General features: G+C 43.5%; 1 protein-coding gene across 2 annotated transcripts; it reads right to left on the reverse strand.

Annotated features, from left to right (window-relative positions):
* Window positions 1–1,722: 1,722 nt before the first annotated feature.
* ppp1r3b (protein phosphatase 1, regulatory subunit 3B) lies at window positions 1,723–19,555 on the reverse strand. 2 transcript variants are annotated; one of them, XM_067982246.1, is made up of 2 exons: window positions 19,486–19,555; window positions 1,723–5,202 (listed from the first exon to the last, which is right to left on the reverse strand). In XM_067982246.1, the coding sequence occupies exon 2, from the start codon at window positions 5,199–5,201 to the stop codon at window positions 4,305–4,307; it is 897 nt and encodes a 298-aa protein (XP_067838347.1). In that variant the 5' UTR covers window position 5,202; window positions 19,486–19,555; the 3' UTR covers window positions 1,723–4,304. The 2 variants fall into 2 exon arrangements, with proteins under 2 accessions (XP_067838347.1, XP_067838346.1); XM_067982245.1 differs by lacking the exon at window positions 19,486–19,555 and adding an exon at window positions 15,154–15,276.
* Window positions 19,556–23,079: the final 3,524 nt, after the last annotated feature.

Below are 23,079 nucleotides of genomic sequence, written 5' to 3' on the forward strand. Positions count from 1 at the left end.
AGTGCACACTAAGCAACTCTTTGGGAGTCAAGGGAGTGGAACAGCACCTTATATAGTCCATTCAGCAGGTGTTTCCAGGGGCCTGGGGTGTGAAGGGATGGGGGTGGCTAATACACTATGTGCACACATGAAGCGTGGTATTGGGGGACATCACGGGGGTGGAGGGACAGCGTTAGGAGAGTCTCGAGCGCACCACAGGAATGGAGAGAATACCAGGAGAATATCAGAGAAGGGGAGTAACAGAAATACAGAGGGAGAGAGAGGAACAGAAAAACAGAGAAAGGGACAGTAACAGACATGGTAAGGAGTGCTAAACTTTCCTGGGAGAGTTTCCACTAGATTGCACTGGCTTTTTCAGCACAATCCAGCCGAATCAGCAGAAAACATTGCGGAATTTCGATTTACACCAGGTGTAATTCATGCCCAGCGTAATTAGAGTTTCCGCGATGTTTTGCACTGGCTAAAAAAAATCTCGCTGAAGCTAGCCCAGACCACAAAACTGGCCGTGCGAAACAACGAGGACAGTGAATTTCCACTGATTGCGCCAGTCTGCGGCCATTCAAGGAGGGTTTTAAAATTTAGCTAGTTTTCTTAGGCACAAAGGCAATAGTAGGCACCATTTAAACGTTTTTAAATATTAAAAAATATTCATTTACTAAGAAACTGACTAGTGTACACCAATGAAAGTAGTAAATGCTTCGGTATAGTTTTTTGAGTCAGTGATTTTAAATCAGGGGGAGGACTGGACACCCTTATTAAAAATGCTTATTTTAAGTGATAAACCCATCATCTTCTGCTGTAGTAATAAAACTGCATCAGGCTACCACTCTTAAATATGCCTCATCAATGAATATTTTTGATTGGAAAAAAAACGATTCTGCTATGTTAAGCTGCCGAATTGCACTGATGCATGGCAGAGTTTACGTTTGTGATTAGGTTACTGGATTTTAGCAGAAACTCGGCATGAAATGCACCAGTGCAATTTTCGGCCGCCCAACGCGGAAACTCCAGGCCCGTGTCTTCACGTATTATTCACCACCTGCTAAAATTTACACAACCAAAAAAAAGAATTTCAGTCCCCAGTGAGAGTAGCAGCAAGGTGAGATACTTATTATTGGCTTCACAAAAAACAGGATTGAGATAGTGGCATCTGGAATTTGGGTGGCATAAAACAAGACTGACTACAGTTCAAAAGTAATTCATTGGCTGTGAAGCCCTTTGGGATGTCCCGAGGACATGAAAGGTGTTATATAAATTCTGTATCCCCCATCTGGATCTCAGGAAGATCAATGGATGATGTGAAGAGAACTAATAGGATACCCATAGGTTATGCCTTGGAACAAGTTCAATAAATAGAATGGGGAACAAATAACTTGCATCATTTTACAGGTAAATGTCTAAACTTTCTAGTACAACTCACCCTAGATCTGTCCATTTCTTCCGTGTTTGATCATGACAGTAGATGGGGCGGGGTGGGGGAAAAGATCTGGGGAATCTCTTGACGAGGCCTTGCTTTGTTCATGCTCCCCTCTTTATATATCATTTTCCAAAAAAAAAATTACTATCTCCCAATCTTCTTTCTTCCTCCTAGCTCTCTATCCATCAGAGGTGGAAATAACTTCTTAAAAAAAAAACTTGCTCAGCCAGGAAAAACCTGTTTTAAAAGCTCGTTATTCAGCCAGTTGAAAGGCTCAAATGTAAAAATTGTCTTGGACACAAAGGTACAACCGGGTCAATCTTTAATGTGCAAAGAAAATGGTTTGCCAAAAAAGCGATCAGCAGAATCGAACAGCATCCGAGTATATTTGTCCATAGGAACAAAAGTAGGCCATTCAGCCCCTCGGGCCTACTCCACCATTCAATTAGATCATGACTGAACTGCACCTCAACTCCATTGCTTCATTTCCTTTGATGCCCTTACCCAACAAAAATCTTATCAATCTCATTCTTCCACAGGACTGGAAGGTTTAATTTCCCAGATTTTTGTTTAGAGTAGAAATTTCACAGGATTTGTTCTTCTTGGGAGATTTTAATGCGAGAGGCGTTTAAAATATGTAAGGATAAATAATGAAAGATTGTCTCTACTGGTTGGTGAATTAGTGACAAACCCCTGAGGGTTAAGTGCTAGAACAAAGGGGGAAGTTAGAAGAATGTTTTTCACACAGCGAATTATTAGAACATGGAATGCTTTACTATAAATACCTACTGAGCCAGGGAGAATATCATTCGAGAGGAGATTGACTAAAGTGTTTGAAAAGGAAGAATGTAAAAAATTGGGGGGGGGGGGGGTGGGTGGGAGGGAAGTGAAAGGGAAGAGGGAAAATGGTGTTAGAATAGAGAACTACAGTTGAAGAGCTAGCACTGGGGCAGGCGAATGGCCTCCTTGTGTACCATAATTTCAGTGATTCGCAGCCAAAGCCAGTGATTTGCCGTTTTAACAGAGAAAAATAAAAAATAGGGACGGACTCATGGAATGTAATCCCTAAGGCACCAGTCAGGTTTCTGGAATGCCATGTCTAAAAACAGAATTTGACTTATTCAGTTGCTATTAACACGTGATGTGCCCAATGGTTTAAGTGCTGTCATCAGGCAATGGAGGAAGCTGGATAGAATTTGACACAAATTTATATATGGTGTGTGGACAATACATGCTCAACGGCCTTCCTTGTGGGAAACCAAGAATTGCAATAGATCATCACTGCAATGAATGGCACTAAAATCACATTGTATGCAGCATGGTAGGTTCCGTAGTGCAGAGATGCAAAATAACCATCTCTAAATTTCTTTGATTGAAAAGCTCTTGCTGAGGATCCCAGGCGGCTCAATGCATGACTGCGCTACTTGGTACAGCACTGAGCAAAGGCCAGGAATTTCCCAGGCTCAATGCCTGATCCTTGCTGTTAGAGCTTGGGTGGGGGGGGGGGGGGCGGGGGGGGAGTGCGGAGGCGGGGGCATGCACACAGAAACTACAAGTCTCCTCCTTAGCACCATGAATGTATAAGGTTCCTACAATCCAGCAAATCTTGATGCCCATCCAGGTGGAATAGCTTAGCCAATACCCTTGTCTACTACACATGGCAAAATGGGTCACTTGGCAAGACACTAGAGGGCTGCTAATGCCTGGGGAGCTGTGTCCCAGCCAACAGTACCTTCAGGACAAGAGGGCAAGTTGATTGTTGATGCTTATTCCTGCTCGCCCACAGAATAATTCAGTTTCACAGACAGTATTGTACAGGCTCAGTTCTGACAAGCACAGTAGCCGATCCACAGCATGGAGAAAACAATCATCTTCCAAGCAAATGCTATCCTCAGGAGAGAGAGGAGTCATAACTGCAGCTTAAATATCTTCGAGCCACCAATTAGGAGTGCACTGACAAGTGAAGGAGCAGTCAATAGAAAACATCTCTACACAAGCTCCTAGTCTGTAACGTGCAGGACTTTTTAAAATCAAGTTTGTTGAGAAAACTAATGGGTGAGTGAGAAAAAACTGAATGTAATCATCTCCATAAAAGTGTCAACAAGTTTCGACAGGACAGAATAAATACGAATGTGTTCACTTCCCTTCCCCCTCGGAGAGTTAGACCTGATCAAACAAACTAAGTAAATAATAAGCCTGGTGACCAAAATCACACAATTGTGAGCCAGTGGTTTGAATTTTTAAAAAGTCAATGCTATAACAAAATTGATACCAGGATCTTTGCTCAGATACCAAGCCTACAAACTGTTCTAAACAGAGCAAGTTCTTTACAAGAAAAATACAGGTAAGAAAAATCATTAGCTAGTCCAGCCTGAAAGGCCCTAGAGTGACCTCCATCACAGCTTCCCACTGTTTCTTAGATGATGTCTCCACTACCCTACCCACAAGTCCATTCCAAGTGTTGATTCATGCATTGGGAGAGCTTCCTGAAATCATTTGGTGCAACTGGGCAGAATTGGAAGGACTGGAATATTTCAGAATTGACTTAGGGTCATCCTTGAACAATTACAAAATGCACTGGAAAATTAAACTGCAATGCAGAGTACAGAACATGGGCACTTTTACGGGGCAGAGGTTTTTTTTTTGTGATCCTCAGAAGGCACTTCAAATTACAGTTTACAACAGGAGCTTGCGCATCGACAAACCTGATTTAATAAACGTTAAAAAGAGCAAGATTCTGACACGTTGACAAAGTCCAAGTTGATGCTCGCAACCAGCACTTGCTTTGCTGTATCCAAGGCTTACTATAAATCATCAGATATACATTGAAAGACAAATTAAAAACCATCTAGACATTCAGGAGCGATATAGTCCCAAGCAATCCTGCTCAATAGTAAGGTCCCATCTTGTCATAACCAGCATAGCTGGGCCATTCGGGGAACACACCATAGGAGCACCGTAGCCCACCATAATGGTCAAACTCAATCCCGTAGCTTGGCATACGGTCAGATTCAGTCAATAAAGCATTCAGCGACTGATTTGTTTTGCTAGTCTCAGGAGCGTATTTCAGCTCCGATCGGATTATCCTGTAGTTCTGCCCTTTGTTACTATCCCAATAGGTCTTCCCACCACTTTCATAACAGACGGCAAACTCTATCCTTTCATGTGGGGCAATGTATTCTGGCAAATGGATCTCAAATGCAAAAGTATCTCTATCTGATCCACCGTAAGGGTCATGGACATAGCAACAGTCATGGTCTTGCAAAGTTTTCCAAGTGTCAAACGTTATCCTCACTTTCAAGGACTTCTCGAACGCAATGTTTTTCACCTTGACAGTCCCCATAATCGTACTCTCCTGCAACATGCAGTTTTCAAGGCAGACCAAGTCAGTTTCCAGACGATTCTTGAAATCTTGGTAGTCTGACGAAGGTTGTGCAAAATCTAAGAGCAGGCTGTCTTTGTCTATGGTCTTCAGGCCTACCAAACTACTGATCAGCTCATCAACATTGAAGGAAATATCTAGGTCGTGCAAATCAAAGAATTTAACTGAAGTCAAGGGAAAGCCCTTACTGTCTGCAAAGGAAACACGTTTCTGCTCCTTGGTTCTGTGCTTGTTTTCTGGTGTATCTTCACTGATGTGAAGATGGATACATGGTCGCAGTGGTTGGGTTACTTTCAGCGCTCTCTTGCTGGTGTAGCTCACTTGCTTGAATGGAGGAGGAAGATATAGCTGCATAGCTATGTCAATTGGCATTGTAGATCTAGGAGACAAGATCTCAAGCATACTAGACGAAAACAAAAAAAAAGGGAAGTTAGTTATTGCACCTAAGCAATGAGAGAAAGAGTCAAATTTCTTCCAAACACTTGCAAGACATGGAGACAGAAGCACAGCAACCTTTCACCAATACAACTCTTATTAAATCATTTCCTCCACAGCATTTAATACATTTATATAGCACCTTTTAACATAGAGAAAAAAAAAGTCCCAAAGCACTTAGCAGTGGGGAAAAAATGGCATCATGGCATGGAGGAAAGATTAGGAGATGAGCAAGCAGGACTTAATCTAGGACAGGATGGAGCGAATGAGTTGGAGTTTATGGGAGAGTATTGAGAGAAAAAAAACAAAGTCTAGAGGCAAGGAAAGTGGGGGCAGGGTTTTCAGCGGCAGGGGGTAATAAATTTTAAATGAGTTTTAGGAAAGTTTTAAAAGGCAGACAGAAGTGGAGAGGGGTTAGGGAAGGAGTTCCAGAGAGCAGGGCAAGAGTGATTGAGGGCTCTGCTACCAATGGCATGAAGGGTGGGGAACAAAATAGATGCACAGAAGATCAGAGTTGGAGGACCAAAGGAGATTCCAGAGGTAGGGTGGAAGGATTTGAAGAGAGCATGGATTTGGGGGACAAGAAGCCTGTGTAGATCAGCAAGGACAGGGTGATGGGCAAGCAGGACTTAGTCTAGGACAGGATGGGGTGACTGTGTTGGAGTTTATGGGAGAGTATTTGGGGGGGGGGGGGGGGGGGGGTGGGGAGGAAAAAAAGTCTAGAGGCAAGGAAAGCACGGATAAGGTTTTCAGCAGAAGAGGATAATAAATTTTAAATGGGTTGACTTTACAAATGTACGCAACGTTGAGTAGAACTACAGCTGCCCCAACCTGCATTCAATTTAATAGAAGTGGTGTGAGAGGCAAAAGTCTCACAGCTTCCAGGTAACCAAATAACCGCAACTAAATAACTGCAGCCAGTGCACAGCACATACTCTCCGATGACAGCACGTCACAATGCACAGTAAAAAGAAATGCGGCGTACATGACACGATGCAGTAGCAAGCGAATCTTACAATGTGACCTTGCAGACTGACCCCTGGAGGCCAGCGTACTTCTGCACTTGCCCACCCATAGAGCCAGTCTGGTGGGCTTTGGTTACGCCATCATCATTTCCTGGTGGTGCGAGGTTTTTATTTTCTTTTTGCACAGTACCTACATTATGCAATGGGTGTTGCTGACATTCCAGCCAGTTGCTGGCACAAGGATACATTCGGGGACCAGATGTCAAAACATTGCTGCTGGTTCAACCAGGGTACATACACAATTATCGCGGATCAGGCATTTTCCATTGTATCCATTCCTTACCATATATATTTCAGTCAAATGTCCCATTGGCTCCTCGCAAACATTAAATCTGACTGGCGTTTGGAGACTGGGGGCAGAGCTCTGGACACTGAGAAACGTGGAGCCAGATGGATCATTCAGCACTACTCTGTCAGCCATGGCTCAGTGGTAGCTCTCTCACCCCAGTCAGAAGATTGTAGGTTCAAGTCCCACTCCAGAGACTTGAGCACAAAATCTAGGCCAATGCTTCAGTGTAGTACCGAGTGAGTGCTACATTGTCGGAGGTGCTGTCTTTTGGATGAAACGTTAAACCGAGGTCCCGTCTTCCCACTCAAGTGGATATAAAAGATCCCATGGAACTATTTTGAAGAGCAACAGGGAAATTCTTCCTGGTGTCCTGGCTAATATTTATTCCTCAACCAACACCTAGAACAGATTAGCTGGTCACTATCACATTGCTGTTTGTGGGAGCTTGCTGTGCTCAAATTGGCTGCCACGTTTCCTACATTACAATAATGACTACACTTCAAAAGTACTTCATTTTGGCTGTAAAGCGCTTTGGGATGTCCTGAGACCGTGAAAGGTGCTATATCAATGCAAGTTCTCTCTTTCTTTAGCATTATCCATCCAATGAATAGCTGAGCCAGACAGCAGTAAGTTTGTGGTCTGTGTTAAGTTAGTTTTCTCAGCCAGGGTGTCAATAAGAGTCTTCTAACTGTCCGAAGCACTTCTGGGGTTAAGAATGAGAAACTCACCAAAGTTTCCCAACACCATCCAGCGACCCCTGCAGGAAGTGCGAATGTGTGGATATTGGGTGAGGGCAAGATCAGGCTCAGTTGTGATTCTTCCTCCTCCCCTCCCATCTCATCACCATCTTTTCCCCATATTTCCAAGTCCTGACAGTGAACAGGAGAAATAAGTAGTGGCCACTTGGACAAGATACTGAAGGGCAATGGGCACCAGTAATATATACATTACAGCATAACAACATCATAATAGGTTATCCAATGTGTAATTACTACTTTAAATCAGTACTTTTAAGTTCAGCATCAGGTACTCTGATGTACTTTGTTTTAGGGAGTAGGGTGGAGGGTGGAAGGGGGGGGGGGGGAAGGGAAGAGAGAAAGAGAGGCCAAGGGTGGAAAAGGTGGGGGGGGGGGGGAGGGGAGAAAAGAGAGGCTGGAGGTAGAAGGGGGGGGGGGAAAGAGGAGCCAAGGATGGAAGGGAAGGGGGTGGGGGGAGATTAAGAGAGGTCGAGGGTGGAAGAGAAGGAGTGAGTGGGGATGAAGAGAGGCCAGGGGTGGAAGGGAACAGGGAATGGGGGGGGGGGGGGGGGGGGAGAAATGAAGAGAGGCTGAGTGTGGAAAGGAAGGGGGGAGGGAAGAGAGAGAAGCCAATGTTGGAAGGGAAGTGGGGGGGGGGGGGGAAGGGAGGCCAAGGTTGGAAGGGAAGGGGGGGGGGGAAAGAGAGGCCAACGGGTGGCAGGAGGAGAGGCCGAGGGTGGAAAGGAAAGGGGGTGAAGATGATTTTCGAAGCCAGTTAGTTATCCAAAAGATTTTTTTTCCCCATTCTGAAAGATTATTTCGGGCCAAATCCTAATATACTCAGTTGTGTCTGACAACAAACAGCATGACAGGCCCACGCAACCTTCAGATGAACCCACTAATGGTCAGTAAGTGACATTAAGAGCTAGTTTATTTTTACAGTTTCAGTGGTCACATCAGATGAATGGTGCTGCACTTCAAAACTTTCTACAGAGCAGAATCTCATACCTCTGAGTCTTTAGTCACATGCTTTAATATGCAACTTTGCTGCGCAATGTGACTGCACATACTGTTCCAGAACACAAAGGTAATGTCATACATGGTTTAATTAAAATACAATTCAAACCATTCGTTTCATCTCACCCATGTAAAGACAGAAGGAACATCAACCTCTAGAAATTCATACGCATTATGAAGCCTACCATCCCCCAGCTAAGAAGTAAAAATAGGCAGCAAGCCTAATTTAAACAAAAGCTCATTTTAAACTGGTTATCCACTGGGCCACAAATTCCAAGAAGGTCAGAAACGTGCAAATCCACAAGATCCCCTCCCCCAAACACAGTTACAGCTTTGATAGGCTATATTAGAAAAAAGATTTTTGTGCAGATTAAGTCAGTAGCACAATCAAGCAGGCTTAGTTACCAGACTCAACAAAAAGTCATTCATTATCAAGTTTAATCCATGCAATACTATTAACCATTCCTTATTTATGTTCCTGGCATTTATTTCATTTATAGTTCAAATTTCCAGCCCCAACTGGTACTTGGTTTATTGCAAGAATTCATTCATGGCCTGGATTTACAATCCAGAAAAGGGGAGTTCAAATCCCACCATGGCAGTTTGAGAATTTAAATTCAATTTTTAAAAATTCTGGAAATTAGAAGAAAAAAAACTGGTATCAGTAAAAGTGACCATGAGGCTTGTCGGATTGTTGTAAAAATGCAACTGGTTCGCTAATGTCCGTTAGGGAAGGAAACCTGCCGTCTTTACCTGGTCTGGCCTATAATATGTGACTCCAGTCCCACACCAGCCTGGTTGACTCTGAACTGCCAACTAAGCAAGCCACTCAGTTGTACTAAACTGCTTTCACCTTCTCAGGGCAACTAGGGATGGGCAAAGTTGCCTGTCCAGCAACTTCCATATTCCAAGAATGAATTTAAATAAACAAATAAAATTAAACATTGACATGTAGCCTTACTACTCACTAGCCACCAGTAATATGAACCCTTCCCTCCCTCTCCACTAGCTCCCAAAAATGGGTTTTAGATGTACAATGTCATGAGGCAGGCACAATGAATCAGGGTAGCCTTGACATTATTACTTATATTGGTCCATAAATTGCTCTGAGCAGTGAACCAGCAGTGCGCGCTGCTCATTAGATTTAAATTCACCCACTAAGTTACCGCGTTCTTTTTGGCGGCAACATCCATGAACTGTGAGTTTAACTAACATCAGCGTTCTTTCCCGGGCTGTGCGAGTGGTGAAAGGATCGCTAAGGCCCCTCAACCAATCAGCTTGAAGCAAGCCACGGTGTGAGAACCAGGCAGTGCAGTTCATAGACAAACAGAGCAGGCTAAAAACCAGGATGTGCCCGATAAGGTATCATAAAATGACAGAGAAAGCGAAAGAAAAAGGATAAGATTAAAAGACTATTATAAAAGAGACAGAAGGAAAAAGTTAAAAATAAAAGTTTTTACATTTTAAAATTTTTTTTTTAAAAAGTCCTAAAACTATTAAAATCAGGACTAATGAGACTCCATGTTTTTTTTTTAGTGGCAGAGAGGTTGTTTGGCAGTCATTAACACTTACCACACTGTTAAAACTTAGTTTAGACTTAAAAAAAACTGAGTGTATCTGTTTTGTGGTAATATTAGTTAGTTTCCAGCTGGGCAGGAGAGCAAGTTGGCGCTGGTCCATTGAATCTATTGATTGCAGCTGGCGACATCACTTTTAGGCAAAGCTGTCACATCGCCGGCAAGCTAGGAAAAGCAAGTTCAGGATTTCCACGTTTGACTGAGCACGTGCAGTCGCCGGAACTTGCTCTTTGATTTCACCACACTAACGGTGAGTGCTGTTGGGCTCATCATTATTTTGAAAGCAATTTCTGGCCCATTATTTTTAGAATTTAAAAAAAGACTTGCATTTAAATAGCACTTTTCACAACCTCAAGACTTCCCAAAGGGCTTTACAGCCAATTAAGTACTTTTGAAGTGTAGTCACTGTTGTAATATAGGAAATGCAACAGCCAATTTGCACAGAGCAAGGACCCACAAACAGCAATGGAATAATGACCAGATAATCTGTTTTAGTGATGTTAGTTGAGGGATAAATATTGGCCAGGATACCAGGGAGAACTTCCCAGCTCTTCTTCAAAATAGTGACCTGGGATCATTTAAGTCTACTCTGGAGTGGGATTTGAACCCACAACCTTCGGACTCAGAGGCGAGAGTGCTACCACTGAGCCATGGCAGACACCTTTTTTAAAAACTGAGAATCAAATGTAGAATAACCCCAGCCCTCTCAATGGAATTTGACAGAGTGAAATAATCTTAATATACATCACATTTCAAAGTGTCAAAAGTATTTTCTTTAAATTGAAAAAAGAATTGAGGCTGAGAATTTACAACCAATCGACAAACTTCCCTGAACAGAAATTACCCACTAACTGACCTGTGTCTATTTACAGCAATTGGACTTCATGGCCTTAAAGGGACAGGTCAGGTTAAGCACAGCCAAGTCCACTCTGCAAAATAACACTTGGTATAATGCTCCTGTCATTATAAAGCAACATATCCTCTGACGTGTCAAAGGCAATGCCATGGAAAATCTGTGAGCATAACTAGAGTCTGGTATCCATTTTTGCCCTTGCTGTGTGTATACAATTGCCAAATGTTAGATATTTTTCTCAGTGGAATCTGTTTTTAGATTAAATATCTAAATATCTCCATAATATTGCCCATCTCCGCCCCTGCCTCAACCCATCTGCTGCTGAAATTTTCATCTATACATTTATTACCTCTAGACTCGACTATTTTAATGCTCTCCTGGCCAGCCCCCCCCCATCTTCCACCCTCCATAAAACTTCTCATCCAAAACTCTGCTACCCATATTCTAAATTGGACCAAGTCCCGTTCACCCATCGCCCCTGTGCTCGCTGACCTACACTGGCTCCCAGTCCACCAACATCACGATTTTGAAATTCTCACCCTCATGTTCAAATCCCTTCATGGCCTCACCCCTTCCTATCTATGTAACTTCCTTCAGCCCTACAATCCACTGAGAACTCTGTGTTCCTCCAACTCGGGCCTCTTATCCATCCCCCATTACCTTCATCCCATCATTGGCAGCTATGCCTTCAGCTGCCTAGGCCCAAAGCTCTGGCATTCCCTCCCAATCGTTTCCATCTCGCTCTCCTCCTTTAAGACACTCCTTAAAACCTACCTCTTTGACCCAGCTTTGGATCACCTGACCTAATGTCTCTGTCATTGGCTCGGTGTCAATTTCTGTCTGATTACACTACTGCAAAGTGCCTTTGGACATTTTGTTAAGTCAAAGGCGCTATATAAATGCAAGTTGTTGTTGTAGGTAGTTTATTCAAATTTTTGTATATTCAACCAAAAATCAGTAATAATATTACAATGTTTAAAATAACAGAGTTGCAATCTTTGGGATTGTTTAACTTTAAAATACCGTTTTTTAAAAAAACTATACATATGCTCAATGTCTTACTTTATGTTTTTATATTAAATTAGCACTTCTCTTTTGGCTCATTGTAAGTTAGAGGTTACAATGAGGAGTGGTAAGAGGGTGTGGGAGTTGGTAAGCGGTGCAGATGGTTGCTGAAAGGATTCAGAAAGAAGTTTGAGATCTGCAAAAAACTTTTTTAAGCCAATGTGCGATGAGGACATCCTAGACACAGTAAGAGCCAATCACCAATGGCGTTGCTCACATAAAAGTTTAAAATAAATCTGAATATATAAAGAGTGTTTTCCTCATCTATTGCAGACAAAGAAATTTGTCTCACTCATCAGTTACATAAATAATCTATTCATGCCATGTGCTGTGGCTGCATGAATGTAGCTGGTTCCCTAGATTTTCCTGTCAACGTTACTTTTGAACTTTATCTAAAGTTTGTGCTGTACTTTCTTTTGATGTTTTCATACAAATCAAAAAGCAAATTCACAGTCTTAGAAACAGTTTTCTGGATTTTGGTATTGAGTTGCCAGGCCTTTTCCATCATTGGACAGAGGGGAGGGTGAGGTCGAGGTCTAAAAACAGCAAGCCCTGGTATGCTATGTAAATGTCTGTCTTGCTGTAAATCATAAACTCCTGGTGCCTCTTGTACCCCCTTCCCCATGGTGGATATGTTAATTAGAGTCAGAAAGGAGCAGCCTGAAGCAGCATTCTGGTAGTTGCAATCTGACAGTTGAATTTATTGCCCGCCCTTAACGACCCTAAGATAGTGGCGTTGAGCCTTCTCCTTGAATCGCTGCAGTCCTTGTGGTGGTGGTGATGCTCCCTCCAGTATACTGACCTAGCAACAATCGTGGAACAGCAATACATGTCCAAGTCAAGACGTTGTCAATTTTGGTTTAGGTATTAAATGGGGGAAAAGCAGGAAAAGGGTACCGAGTTAGACGATCAGCCATGATCATTTTGAATGGCGGAGCAGGCCCGAAGGGCCAAATGGCCTACTCTTGCTCCTATTTTCTATGTTAAGAGGGGAACTTGGAGGTGCTCACGACATTCCTGCTCGTCCTTCTCGGTGGTGGTCGTCACAGGGGAGGGAGGCACTTCTGCATTTAGCTAAAATGGCGATATCTCTGGGAAACCTCATGAACTCAAGATCCAGGCATTTCAGAGGGAGCAGGCCTCTGACAGAACTTAATGTTAGAGTTATTTCAAAGACTCAAAAGGCAACTGCATATGAAAGTTTAATGATTGTCAATTTTGTAATTATTTTTTATCTTTAGTGTTAGAATCCTTATTTCCAGGAAAATGTGCTCAGCTTACCAAAAAGAAAAGATGGTGGTTTCAATGTCTTTCAAAGCACATCTTGAGCCATTCCATCTCAATTTTTAGTTTATATCCCTGCTTGTTTGTTGATTAGTTTGGGATTTTATGAAAATGATATTTATCAATCAGATGTGGCACTTTTCAGGCATGGTTGATGTGCGCTAGACAAAAACCTCTTCATGTGTCAGCCGTCACTCAGTGGTATCACTCTCACCTGAGTCAGAAGTTGGTGGATACAAGTCCCATTCTAGAGACTTCAGCACAAAATCTAGGCTGACACTTCAGTGCAGTACTGAGGGCGAGCTGCACTGTCGGAGGTGCTGTCTTTCGGATGAGATGTTAAATCAAGAGGGCGACCTCTGTCCTCTCAGGTGGACGCAAAAGATCCCATGGCACTATTTCGAAGAAGAGCAGGAGAGTTCTCTCCAGTGTCCTGGCCATTATTTATCCCTCAACCAACACCACTAAAACAGATTATCTGGTCACTTATCTCATTGTTGTTTTTGGACTCTTACTGTGCACAAATTGCCTACTGCAGTTCCCTACATTGCAACAGTTGCTACACTGCAAAAGTATTCATTTGTCTGTGAAGCGCTGTGGGACGTCCTGAGGGTGTGAAAGACGCTATAAAAATGCAAGTTATTTCTTTTGTAATTCCACCAATAATTTAAAAAAAATCCTTTTAAGTGGTTGAGAAAACGATCTAAATTAAGTGGGAAGCAATTCAAAGGCCTCAAAATTACACGGTACTATCAAAAGCAGAACACGTTCACATGAAATTACAAAGGAATTTCAAGATCAAGTATTCATCTTTCAAGAACTTCAGAATTGCAAGTCATTTCCTAACAGAAAATGAAATATTTTTAAGCCTATACTGATTCTAAAGAGACTGTCGCAGCTGATTGGATTCAGTAACACTCGTTAGTCTCCAGGATTTTTAAAAACTGTCAGACTTTAGAATCAAACTCTGTCCTCTAATTGACAATGGGTATAACCACACGAAAAGGCTTTTGCAAAGGAAAGGTTAGGTGCCCTTTGATAGACCCCCCACCCACCCCACCACCAACAAAAATCACCAGAAAATTGGTGTGTAGAATTCCTGCACCCTCTCAGTCTGCATGTTTCAATCACAAGCAACAAGATCCCTTTACACAGTCGGGGGGTGCAGAGGCAGAATGGAATCTGCAGCCACCAAGCTGATGGACGTCACACCGACTGATGAAATGAGCACTGAAAGGTACAGGAAGCCAGAGCAACCGATCCCCGCTCCTGATTAATAAATAAATACATCCCAATGCAAAAACCTAGCCGTTTCATCACTGGCTTTTAGTGCGACTAAGAAGCTGCAATCCCTTATTTTAAAATGTTATATGCAACTGATTATATATTTATAATAGTGCACAAATATTCCAATGTTTCAAGAGGGAACACGATTCATTTCAAAGCGTAGCTGCAATTTCTCTGCTGAGCTGCACAAAGTCTTGGTGTCAACGGGAATCGTTTTATAGGTTAAGTAACTCACCCACCCCTTCTTCCACTTTGACAGTTCCCCTTTCCCCAGCTGTACCCCAACAATCTACAGCGAACCTCAAACATCCAAACACTACTCTCCGACCCGGTGTAATCTCTTCCCACACTATGTATTGAACAGGTTCTCGTTTCTGTACACGAAGTCCGAGCGGGTGCCCAGCATTTGCTGGACCGAGTGTTCTGGGGCAGTGTTGCGGGTCGGTCGGGGGGGTCCCGTAACGCAGGTTCCTGGACAGGGGTAGATTCGGGAGCGTCGGATATTGGGCTACATAAGTTTCAGATGGGAGGCTGCGATGACCCAACCATCACATCATTTATTATTATTCATTATAAGTTTGGAAAGTAATCGCTGCTTTGTGTATTTGCATAATGCAACATGCATCCACTTCTAACTTCCCCAAAGAATCTGCGAGCTTTTGCCACCATTAGTTAAACAAATAACTAACAGCAACACTGAACGCATTTACAGACTAGAACATCCTGAGCCTTTGCTATGCTTGCGGCTGCTGCTGCTGCCTGGAACCTCCTCCTCTCTCACTTACCTGCTGTAATTCATGGGGCTGCGGGAAAGCAAGCAGCTCCACCGTTCTTATGGACAGCTGGGTGCAAAGCCAGCTACTGCCTGCTTTGCCAGCCCCACTCTCCTCGCCTCCTCCTTCCTCCTCTCTCCTCTCTCCTGATTGACAGCACAACCCCGACTCCCTCCCCCCCGACACGTCACAGTCGCTCTTAGCCAATTAGCGCGCGAGCCTCAACAATATATCCGCCCAATGGGAGCCTGGACCGCTGTCAGGAAGCCGCTACCCCGCGTGCAACCGCCAGGGGGCGCGGCGGGAGCGGGCCAGTCCATGAGGCTACAGTTACATGGAACGTACAGCTCAGAAATGGGCCATTCGGCCCAACCGGCCCATGCTGGTGTTGCAATGAAAAAGGATACAGTCAAAGGAGCGCAATAGCAGCTCGTTACATTCCAACTCGGAGTACTTGAAAGAATGATGTGGAGATGCCGGTGATGGACTGGGGTAGACAAATGTATTTCAAATAAAGCTGTTGGACTATAGCCTGGTGTTGTACGACTCCTTATACTTGAAAGAAAGCCTTGCATTTATACCGAGCCTTTCACGACCTCAGGAAGTCCCAAAAGTGGCAGCCAATTTGTGCAAAGTACAATCCCTCAATCAGCAAATTAGATAAATAACCTGCTGTTTTTAGTGATGTTGGTTGAAGGATAAATATTGTCCAGAGCACCAGAGAGAACTCCCCTGCTTTTCTTCAAATAGTGCCACAGGATCTTTTACATCCATCTGAGAGGGCAGATCTTGCCGTCTTGGTTTAATGTCTCATCCAAAAGACAGCACCTCCAACAGTGCAGCACTCCTGCAGTACTGCACTGAAGAGTCAGCCTAGATTATGTACTTAAGTGTCTGAAGTTGGACTTGAACCCTTCTGACTCAGAGGCGAGAGTGCTACCACTAAGCCACAGCTAACACAATTAAGGCAGTGAAATGGCAAAAAGAACAGGTTTGGAATCAAATGCAGTGAAAAGTGAATACCTCTGCCCTCTCCACTCACCCTCTCCAGATGCTGACTGATCTGCTGAGTGTTTCCAGCATTTTTCTGTTCTCATTTCAGAGTTCCACACTCTTATTTTCTTTGAATCCACACTAAATTTTCCCTGTGCTCAGAAGAACACAAACTTTATTGATGCATGACACACAGTGCCTAATTATTAATTATGCCAAGTCCTCAGAACCTACTGCCCTCATTGTTCAGAATAATATTCATCTTATCTGTTGTGCCTCATAGGCACTGCAAATCCTGTGTCGCATCTCAGACCTGGCTGTGTGCAAATTAGCTGCTGCATCTGCCTACATAACAACAGTCACTGCACTTCAAAAGTATTTAATTGGCTGTGAAGTGATTCAGGAGCTCATTTACCAGCTTCCCACAGTTAATTTCTGACAACATTAGAAAAATATCAGTTAACAACTCCCATCTCTTCCAATAAGCTTCCACCACTAGCACTCAACTTAGAGGGGAAATTGTGCACCAAAGGATTTCACTGATGTGTTGCTGTTGCCCAGAAGTAACTGATCACTGTGCACCAGAAGCAGCTCTTATTGGTCCAATTTCCGCTTCTAGAAATCAGCGGGAATTGCTGAGATCGTCCTGTGTGAGGCTGCACCCGGTTTCTATGTTTTCTTTGAGTTTAAACTTAAATTTGCTCTGCTTCTTTGAAATGTAAAGGAATTCAGACTTTTGATTGCCAGTCTATCAATGTAAAGCAGGAAAGTTGGAGTGAGACTGCAACGGTGGCTGCTGCAGGCACCCACTAGGCCAGCAGTGTCTTTTCACGATATTCATTGCTTCTGTGACACAATTTAGGAAGTTTTACTACGTTAAAGGCGCTGTATAAACAAACAACCCAACGCCCCTTAGTTCCCATCTGCTGTATAACTGACATGAGTGTGACGATAATTCTGAAAGTATGGAACGTATTTTGAAGTGTAAAGTTGAGGATGTTAAAAGGAACAAGCAGAGCTGGCAAAAGAAAAATAAGAAATACGATCCTCCTGACTTAAACTTGCGACTCAGTTACTGGTTCTAACGGAAATCCTTGACCACAATGTGTTGTTTGTGCTGAAGCTCTTCCTCAGGGTACCATGAAACTAAGAAACTAAAACGTCACTTGGAAACCAAACATCCTACCTCAAAGATAAGCCACAAGACTTTTTCAAATGAAAGCTCTTTCAGCTGAAATGGCCGGATGAGGGTAATCGAAGAAGTTCATTGTCTGTCTCGTGGTAAAGTTTTGACAAAAATCTTCAAACTTAGGGAGGAGTGATGCATGACTTTGATCAACTCTGAATCACTGCTTCATCATCATTTCCTCCACCAAAGCTTCCAGGTTTTACCGGGTTATTTGGCTGACATATTTAACTGGCTCAATGAACTCAACCTTCCTTTGCAAGGTAAGAAATGTAACATTTTCATCATGCACAACAAAGTACAGAGATTTGCCAACAAATCTTTTTGCTACCGATTTGTTGCTATGTGCTGCAAGACAATGTAACTGTGTCCCCGACATTGTCTTCTGTTATTATGGACTGTGCAATGTCGGTCCTAGAAGTTAAAGATACAATTCTGGAGCAAATGTCTGGAGCTTTGAACAAAACTCAGCGAATATTTTCCTGCAAGAGAGACAAATGAATTGCAAGATTTCGCCTGTGTTTCAAATCCATTTTCGTAGCAAAGGTGAAGATTGCTGTGAATCTAAAAGAGAATTTGTACGACGGTGCTGGTGGCCCTGTTCTGAGAAATAATTTTAAAGTCATGCCTCTTGATTAGTTCTGGCTCTTAATTCAGAAAGAGTTCCCAGAGTTGTCCAAAATGAGCAGTTGAAATACTTGTCCACTTTGCCTCAATCTGTATGAGGTGGAATTTTGTTCATTTATTTACATCGAGTATAGAAGCAGTTTGAATGCAGAGACTGATTTGCACTTGGATCTCTCCAAAATCAAACCGAGATTCCACAAATTGTGCACTAGCAGCAAACAGGCTTATTCTACTCACTAAGATAAAGGTGAGTTATCAAGTGTTCTTTTATATTCAAGTTCATTAAGCTGCATAGTACTGATGTAGAGAAGATGTTTCCACTTGTGGGGGAGACCAAATGTAAGGGCCACAAATATAAGATAGTCACTAATAAATCCAATAAGGAATTCAGGAGAAACTCCTTTATTCAGAGAGTGCTTAGAACGTGGAACTTGCTACCACATGGAGTGGTTGAGACGACTAGCATAGATGTATTTAAGGGGAAGCTGGATAAACACATGAGGGAGAAAGCAATGGAAGGATATGCTGATAAGGTTAGATGAAGAGGGGCGGGAGGAGGCTCGTGTGGAGCATAAACACCGGCGCCAACCAGTTGGGCCGAATGGCCTGTTTCTGTGCTATACATTCTATGATACTGTGCTATTTAAGTTGCTGTCTGTCTTAAGTAATATAAAGAAAATTTTCTTGTTCTGTACAAAAATACAGGGGATGAATTTGGTCTTGGCCCATAGCGCGAAACGGGTGATAGCAAATCAGTCGCCCGTTTACACCACACCCGACCATTGACTTCATTGGAAAAGAAAACCGAGGGTGGTGTAAACCAGGCTGCTGATTCGCTTTCACCCGTTTCGCGCTACTGGCAAAGACTAATTTCACCCCCACTGTTTCTTAAAAAGAGGGGGGTGCGCATGGACCATGAATCTCCGAAGGGGGAGCTCAGCAAAAAAAAAGTTTGGAGACCTCTGATCCAGGCTGACATTTCAGGGCAGTACTGAGGGGGGGCTGCATTGTTACCTTTGAGGGGAGGTTAAGCCAAGGTCCTATCTGCCTTGGAAGTTGTATTTCACCCCAATATGTTTCTTAAAGGACTCCTATCAATCAAGAAGCCTTGAACTAATTGGAGCCTTATAACAATCTAAATATTGCAGGTAATTTTAACTTTTGACAATGGTTTGAAACGGGCCATACCGGCTTAGCTACCCATTCTACACCCTGCCAAAAGTTAAAATTACACCCATAGATTCCTCGACACGGGAGATGAGGGAGGTCACAAGATCATTCTGGACGAGGAAGGCTATTTGGCCCATCTTAATTCATCCATCCAAAGAACCCTACCACTCCCCCTTATTGCAGCATCCAACTGTTTCTTAAATGATACCAGGGTGTTTGCCTCCATTACACATGATGATCACTCTGTGTTGATATCTGCTCTAACATTACCTTTTACTGGTTTGAACCTTTCTGCCCTTGTTCTATCCTAGCAGTTTAAAGTAATATTCCCGGTTAACTTTTTCTACACCTTTAACAATCTTACATACCTCTAAGATCAACTGTCAGACACCTCCTTTCCAGGCTGAAAAGCACAAATCTTTTTCAGCCTTTCCTCATAACTCAGGCCCCCGACACTGCGGAATCGGTCTGCTCACTATAGTTAGACAAACCAATAAATAGTTTTCAAGGTCATACTCGTCTGTTCAGTTCAGAAGCTGGTTGGCTCTCTGCTTTCCTACTGTGACACAATCAGAAGTGAAGTGTTTACATTGGTAAGAATTCCAGACTGTAGAGGAATTCAGTTTACACGGGTGAGGCCTAACTAATGACATGTGTTCTGAAGGCCTCACTTCATAGCGTAAACTTTACATTTCCTTTCTGTAGAGATTGATTGTAATGATTTAGTGCATTGAGCTCAGGCACCTCCAGTTAGTAGAGTGGTCAATAGACAGGCAGCTGAGAACAAAAGATCTGTCACTGTTACAGTGACATTAAACATTTACCATGAGAATGTGGGTTCTGTCATTGCGAAGGTTTTCCAGCACAACAGGATACTCTGTAAATAGCCCCTCTCAGAGCTTATCAAATCCATTTGTGTGTTTGATACATATCCAGCCCACATCCAGCTTAAACCAGGTAGAAATGACTAGAACTGACTAACACTGCCCCTTCCCCGCTGACACTGAGGTTCAAGTTCAGCTCAGGCAGCATAGATTACTGGGAGCAATTTTCCGAGCTCGGACTGCCCTCGATTTTCCAGAACGTGCAGCTGGCAAGCAGTGTGAGCTCAAACTATCTCATTAAGGAATAATCTTCCTAAATGAAATGAGTTTGAACAATCTTAGTACATTGAAAACTGAGCAGGGGAGGGGCAGTTAAAAACGAGTAGGTTACTTACCCGCTCAGAACTTGACCTTTAATCACCATTTCTGATTTTAAGGTGCAGGGTTCTGCAGGCAGATGAGATGGCTGCCTAAAGCAGGCCAGGGCCTCTTGAATTTATGGAAACCCGGGTCCTATTACGTCAATAGCAACAACTTCAGAATGTCATACAAATAAGACAAGGCATTATTTTAAGTCCAAGTTCTCTTCTTTCTCTTAATGAAACTTCTCTGCTTTAGGACATTTTACTTAAAGAATTTTCACAATGTCCAAATTATTCCACCTTAGAGTAATTGTGAATACAATATAATTTAACAAGCATATCAATGGCAAACTCCCCCAAGCAAATGCTAGATTTAGATCAATAGAATATTCAATTATATTCTGAGAAGGTTATATAGAAGAGGAATCATATTTCGGGCCTGGATTCCCGATGTGGAGCCTTAAGTCAATAGGACTCCGATTGCCTTTTAGCTGGGGCCTGAGTGGGAAGTCGCCACTGCAGCAAGTTGGCAGCTGGTGGGAAGGACGAAGAGACCCTCCAAGACAAGTGTAAAATTTTCCTTTGTGAGACCCAGGAGATGCAAGAGTGTCTCTTCCGTCGCTCAGTGGTAGCCTCTGAGTCAGAAAATTGTGGGTTCAAGTCCCACTCCAGAGACTTGAGCACAAAATCTATGCTGCCACTTCAGTGCTGTACTGAGGGAGTGCTGCACTGTTGGAGGTGCCGTCGTTCGGATGAGACGTTAAACTGAGGCTCTCAATTGGACATAAAAGACCCTATGGCACTATTTCAAAGACAAGCAAGGGGAGTTCTCCCGGGTATCCTGACCAATATTTATCCCTCAACCAACATCTAAAACAGATTACCTCATTATCACATTGCTGCTTGTGGGATCTTGCTGTGTGAAAATTGGCTGCCTACATTACGTTTCTTACATTACAACAGTGACTTCAAAAATACTTCATTGGCTGTAAAGCGCTTTGGAACATCCCGAGATTGAAAAGGTGCTATATAAATGCAAGCCTTTTTTTCTTTCTTTTCCTCCTGGCTCCACAAGGAAAGCCATGGCATCCCCTGCCCGCATTCCCCCACCCTTCCTTCCCATGAACTCCACTCGAAACTCCCTCCCTGCCACTTGCCTGCATGCCGGCAGGCGGCCAAGGGTTGCTCAATCATTTCCCGTCGGTAGCCCTTCTATGCCCACTTCTCGCACCTTTCAGCCCCCCTGCCCACCTGAAACCTGCTTAGGGTTAAAATTGACCCCTATGTGCTCAAATTTGTGGAATGGGGCTTGAACCCACAACCTCCTGACTCAAAGGCAAGGGTGCTACCCGTCTCAGCCAAGATGGTGGGGGACACAGGTGTCAGAGTGGTACCGCTCCAATTGTAGGCAGTGGCATTGTGAACTGGCCATTAACTCATTCTTGACCTGGGCATGCAATTTCTGAGCATTCTGGGAGGATTTCTGTTCACATCCTCCACTCAGCACCAAGATAAGCCAAGGTTGTCAACAGGGAGTGGAAATTCCTGTGAGGGTGAAATCGGGCAATTACATCTACAGTTACGCCCATTCGTGTGCCCATTTTGCCGATGTCTATTTATAACACAAATTTCCTGCCAATCTCATTAATACATGTCGGAACATAAAGATAGGTGAAAATCTGGGCAATCGGGGCCCTGAGGAAAATCGCCAAACTCACAACATATATTCCCTTTTTAAGTGTGAAAATTGAAGTTTCAAGCCACAACGGCCCAGAAGTTCGATGGCACTACATGGCTGTCTAATCCTCCAATATGGCGGACAGGAAGCGTGTGCTCATTACAAGTTGGAAGTGCGCCATCCGCCATATTGGTATAGGCAAAAAAAAGGCATCCAGGGCCCGTGCCTGAAACAGATGTTAGCTCTTTGCATATGCAAGGGGCCTAACGCCTGTTTGAGGACCCCTATACAAAATGCGACTGCCCTGAACGCAGCCAGCACCGGGTCGGCTGCATTCAGGCAAACCAGGTCAATATGCGGCCTAACCGTACGAGGCGGTCACCAAAAAAGTAAGTTTTAATAAAATACTTACCTGAATGTGGAGCCGGAAGGTGCAGGAATGCTTCTGCCAGCTCCACTGCAGTACTGCCGACCGTTGCCAACCCCCAGTTGCCCCCCTCCCGATCGCCTTCCCTTTCTCTATAAGCACTTACTTGACGTCCACTGCCAGTGACACATCAGCCGAAATTCCAAGCCTCTTTGCCGGCGAGCTGTCTGGGGTGGGCCTCGGGCCTACCCGTTCAGGTACAGGGATAGTTCCCTGAACAAATTTCAAGGCCAGCATGTTCAAGAACTTGCAATCGTGGAAGCGTTTCAATTTTTAACGTGACTTATAGTGAAGCCATTAAAAAATGCATTCAAAGATCAGAAAATACAGAGTCGGTCTTAGTGAGGAGAAATAAATTTAAAAATCGCTCAAAAAATGCCAAAAAAATGACTGTTTCCTGCTGAGCCTAAAATTCTTTGTGTAATTTTACACCCATTTTGAACCAGAGTAATTGCAGGAAAATCACACATATGGCTTTTCAGCCTGGGGGTGGAGTCATTACAATGAGCCCTGATGCGTTTGGAGGCAGGAATCACTATAGGCCTCAATGAGTAAATTTAGTCATAGTGTAATCACTTGTGCCCGAGTTTCCTCCGTCTTTTAGGTATTTGCTTTACACCCCGTTTACACGTGTCTCTGGGCGCAAATACACAGGAGATTCCACCCTCGGG

This window comes from Heptranchias perlo, chromosome 4 (assembly GCF_035084215.1).
Source record: "Heptranchias perlo isolate sHepPer1 chromosome 4, sHepPer1.hap1, whole genome shotgun sequence".
Lineage (NCBI taxonomy): Eukaryota > Metazoa > Chordata > Chondrichthyes > Hexanchiformes > Hexanchidae > Heptranchias > Heptranchias perlo.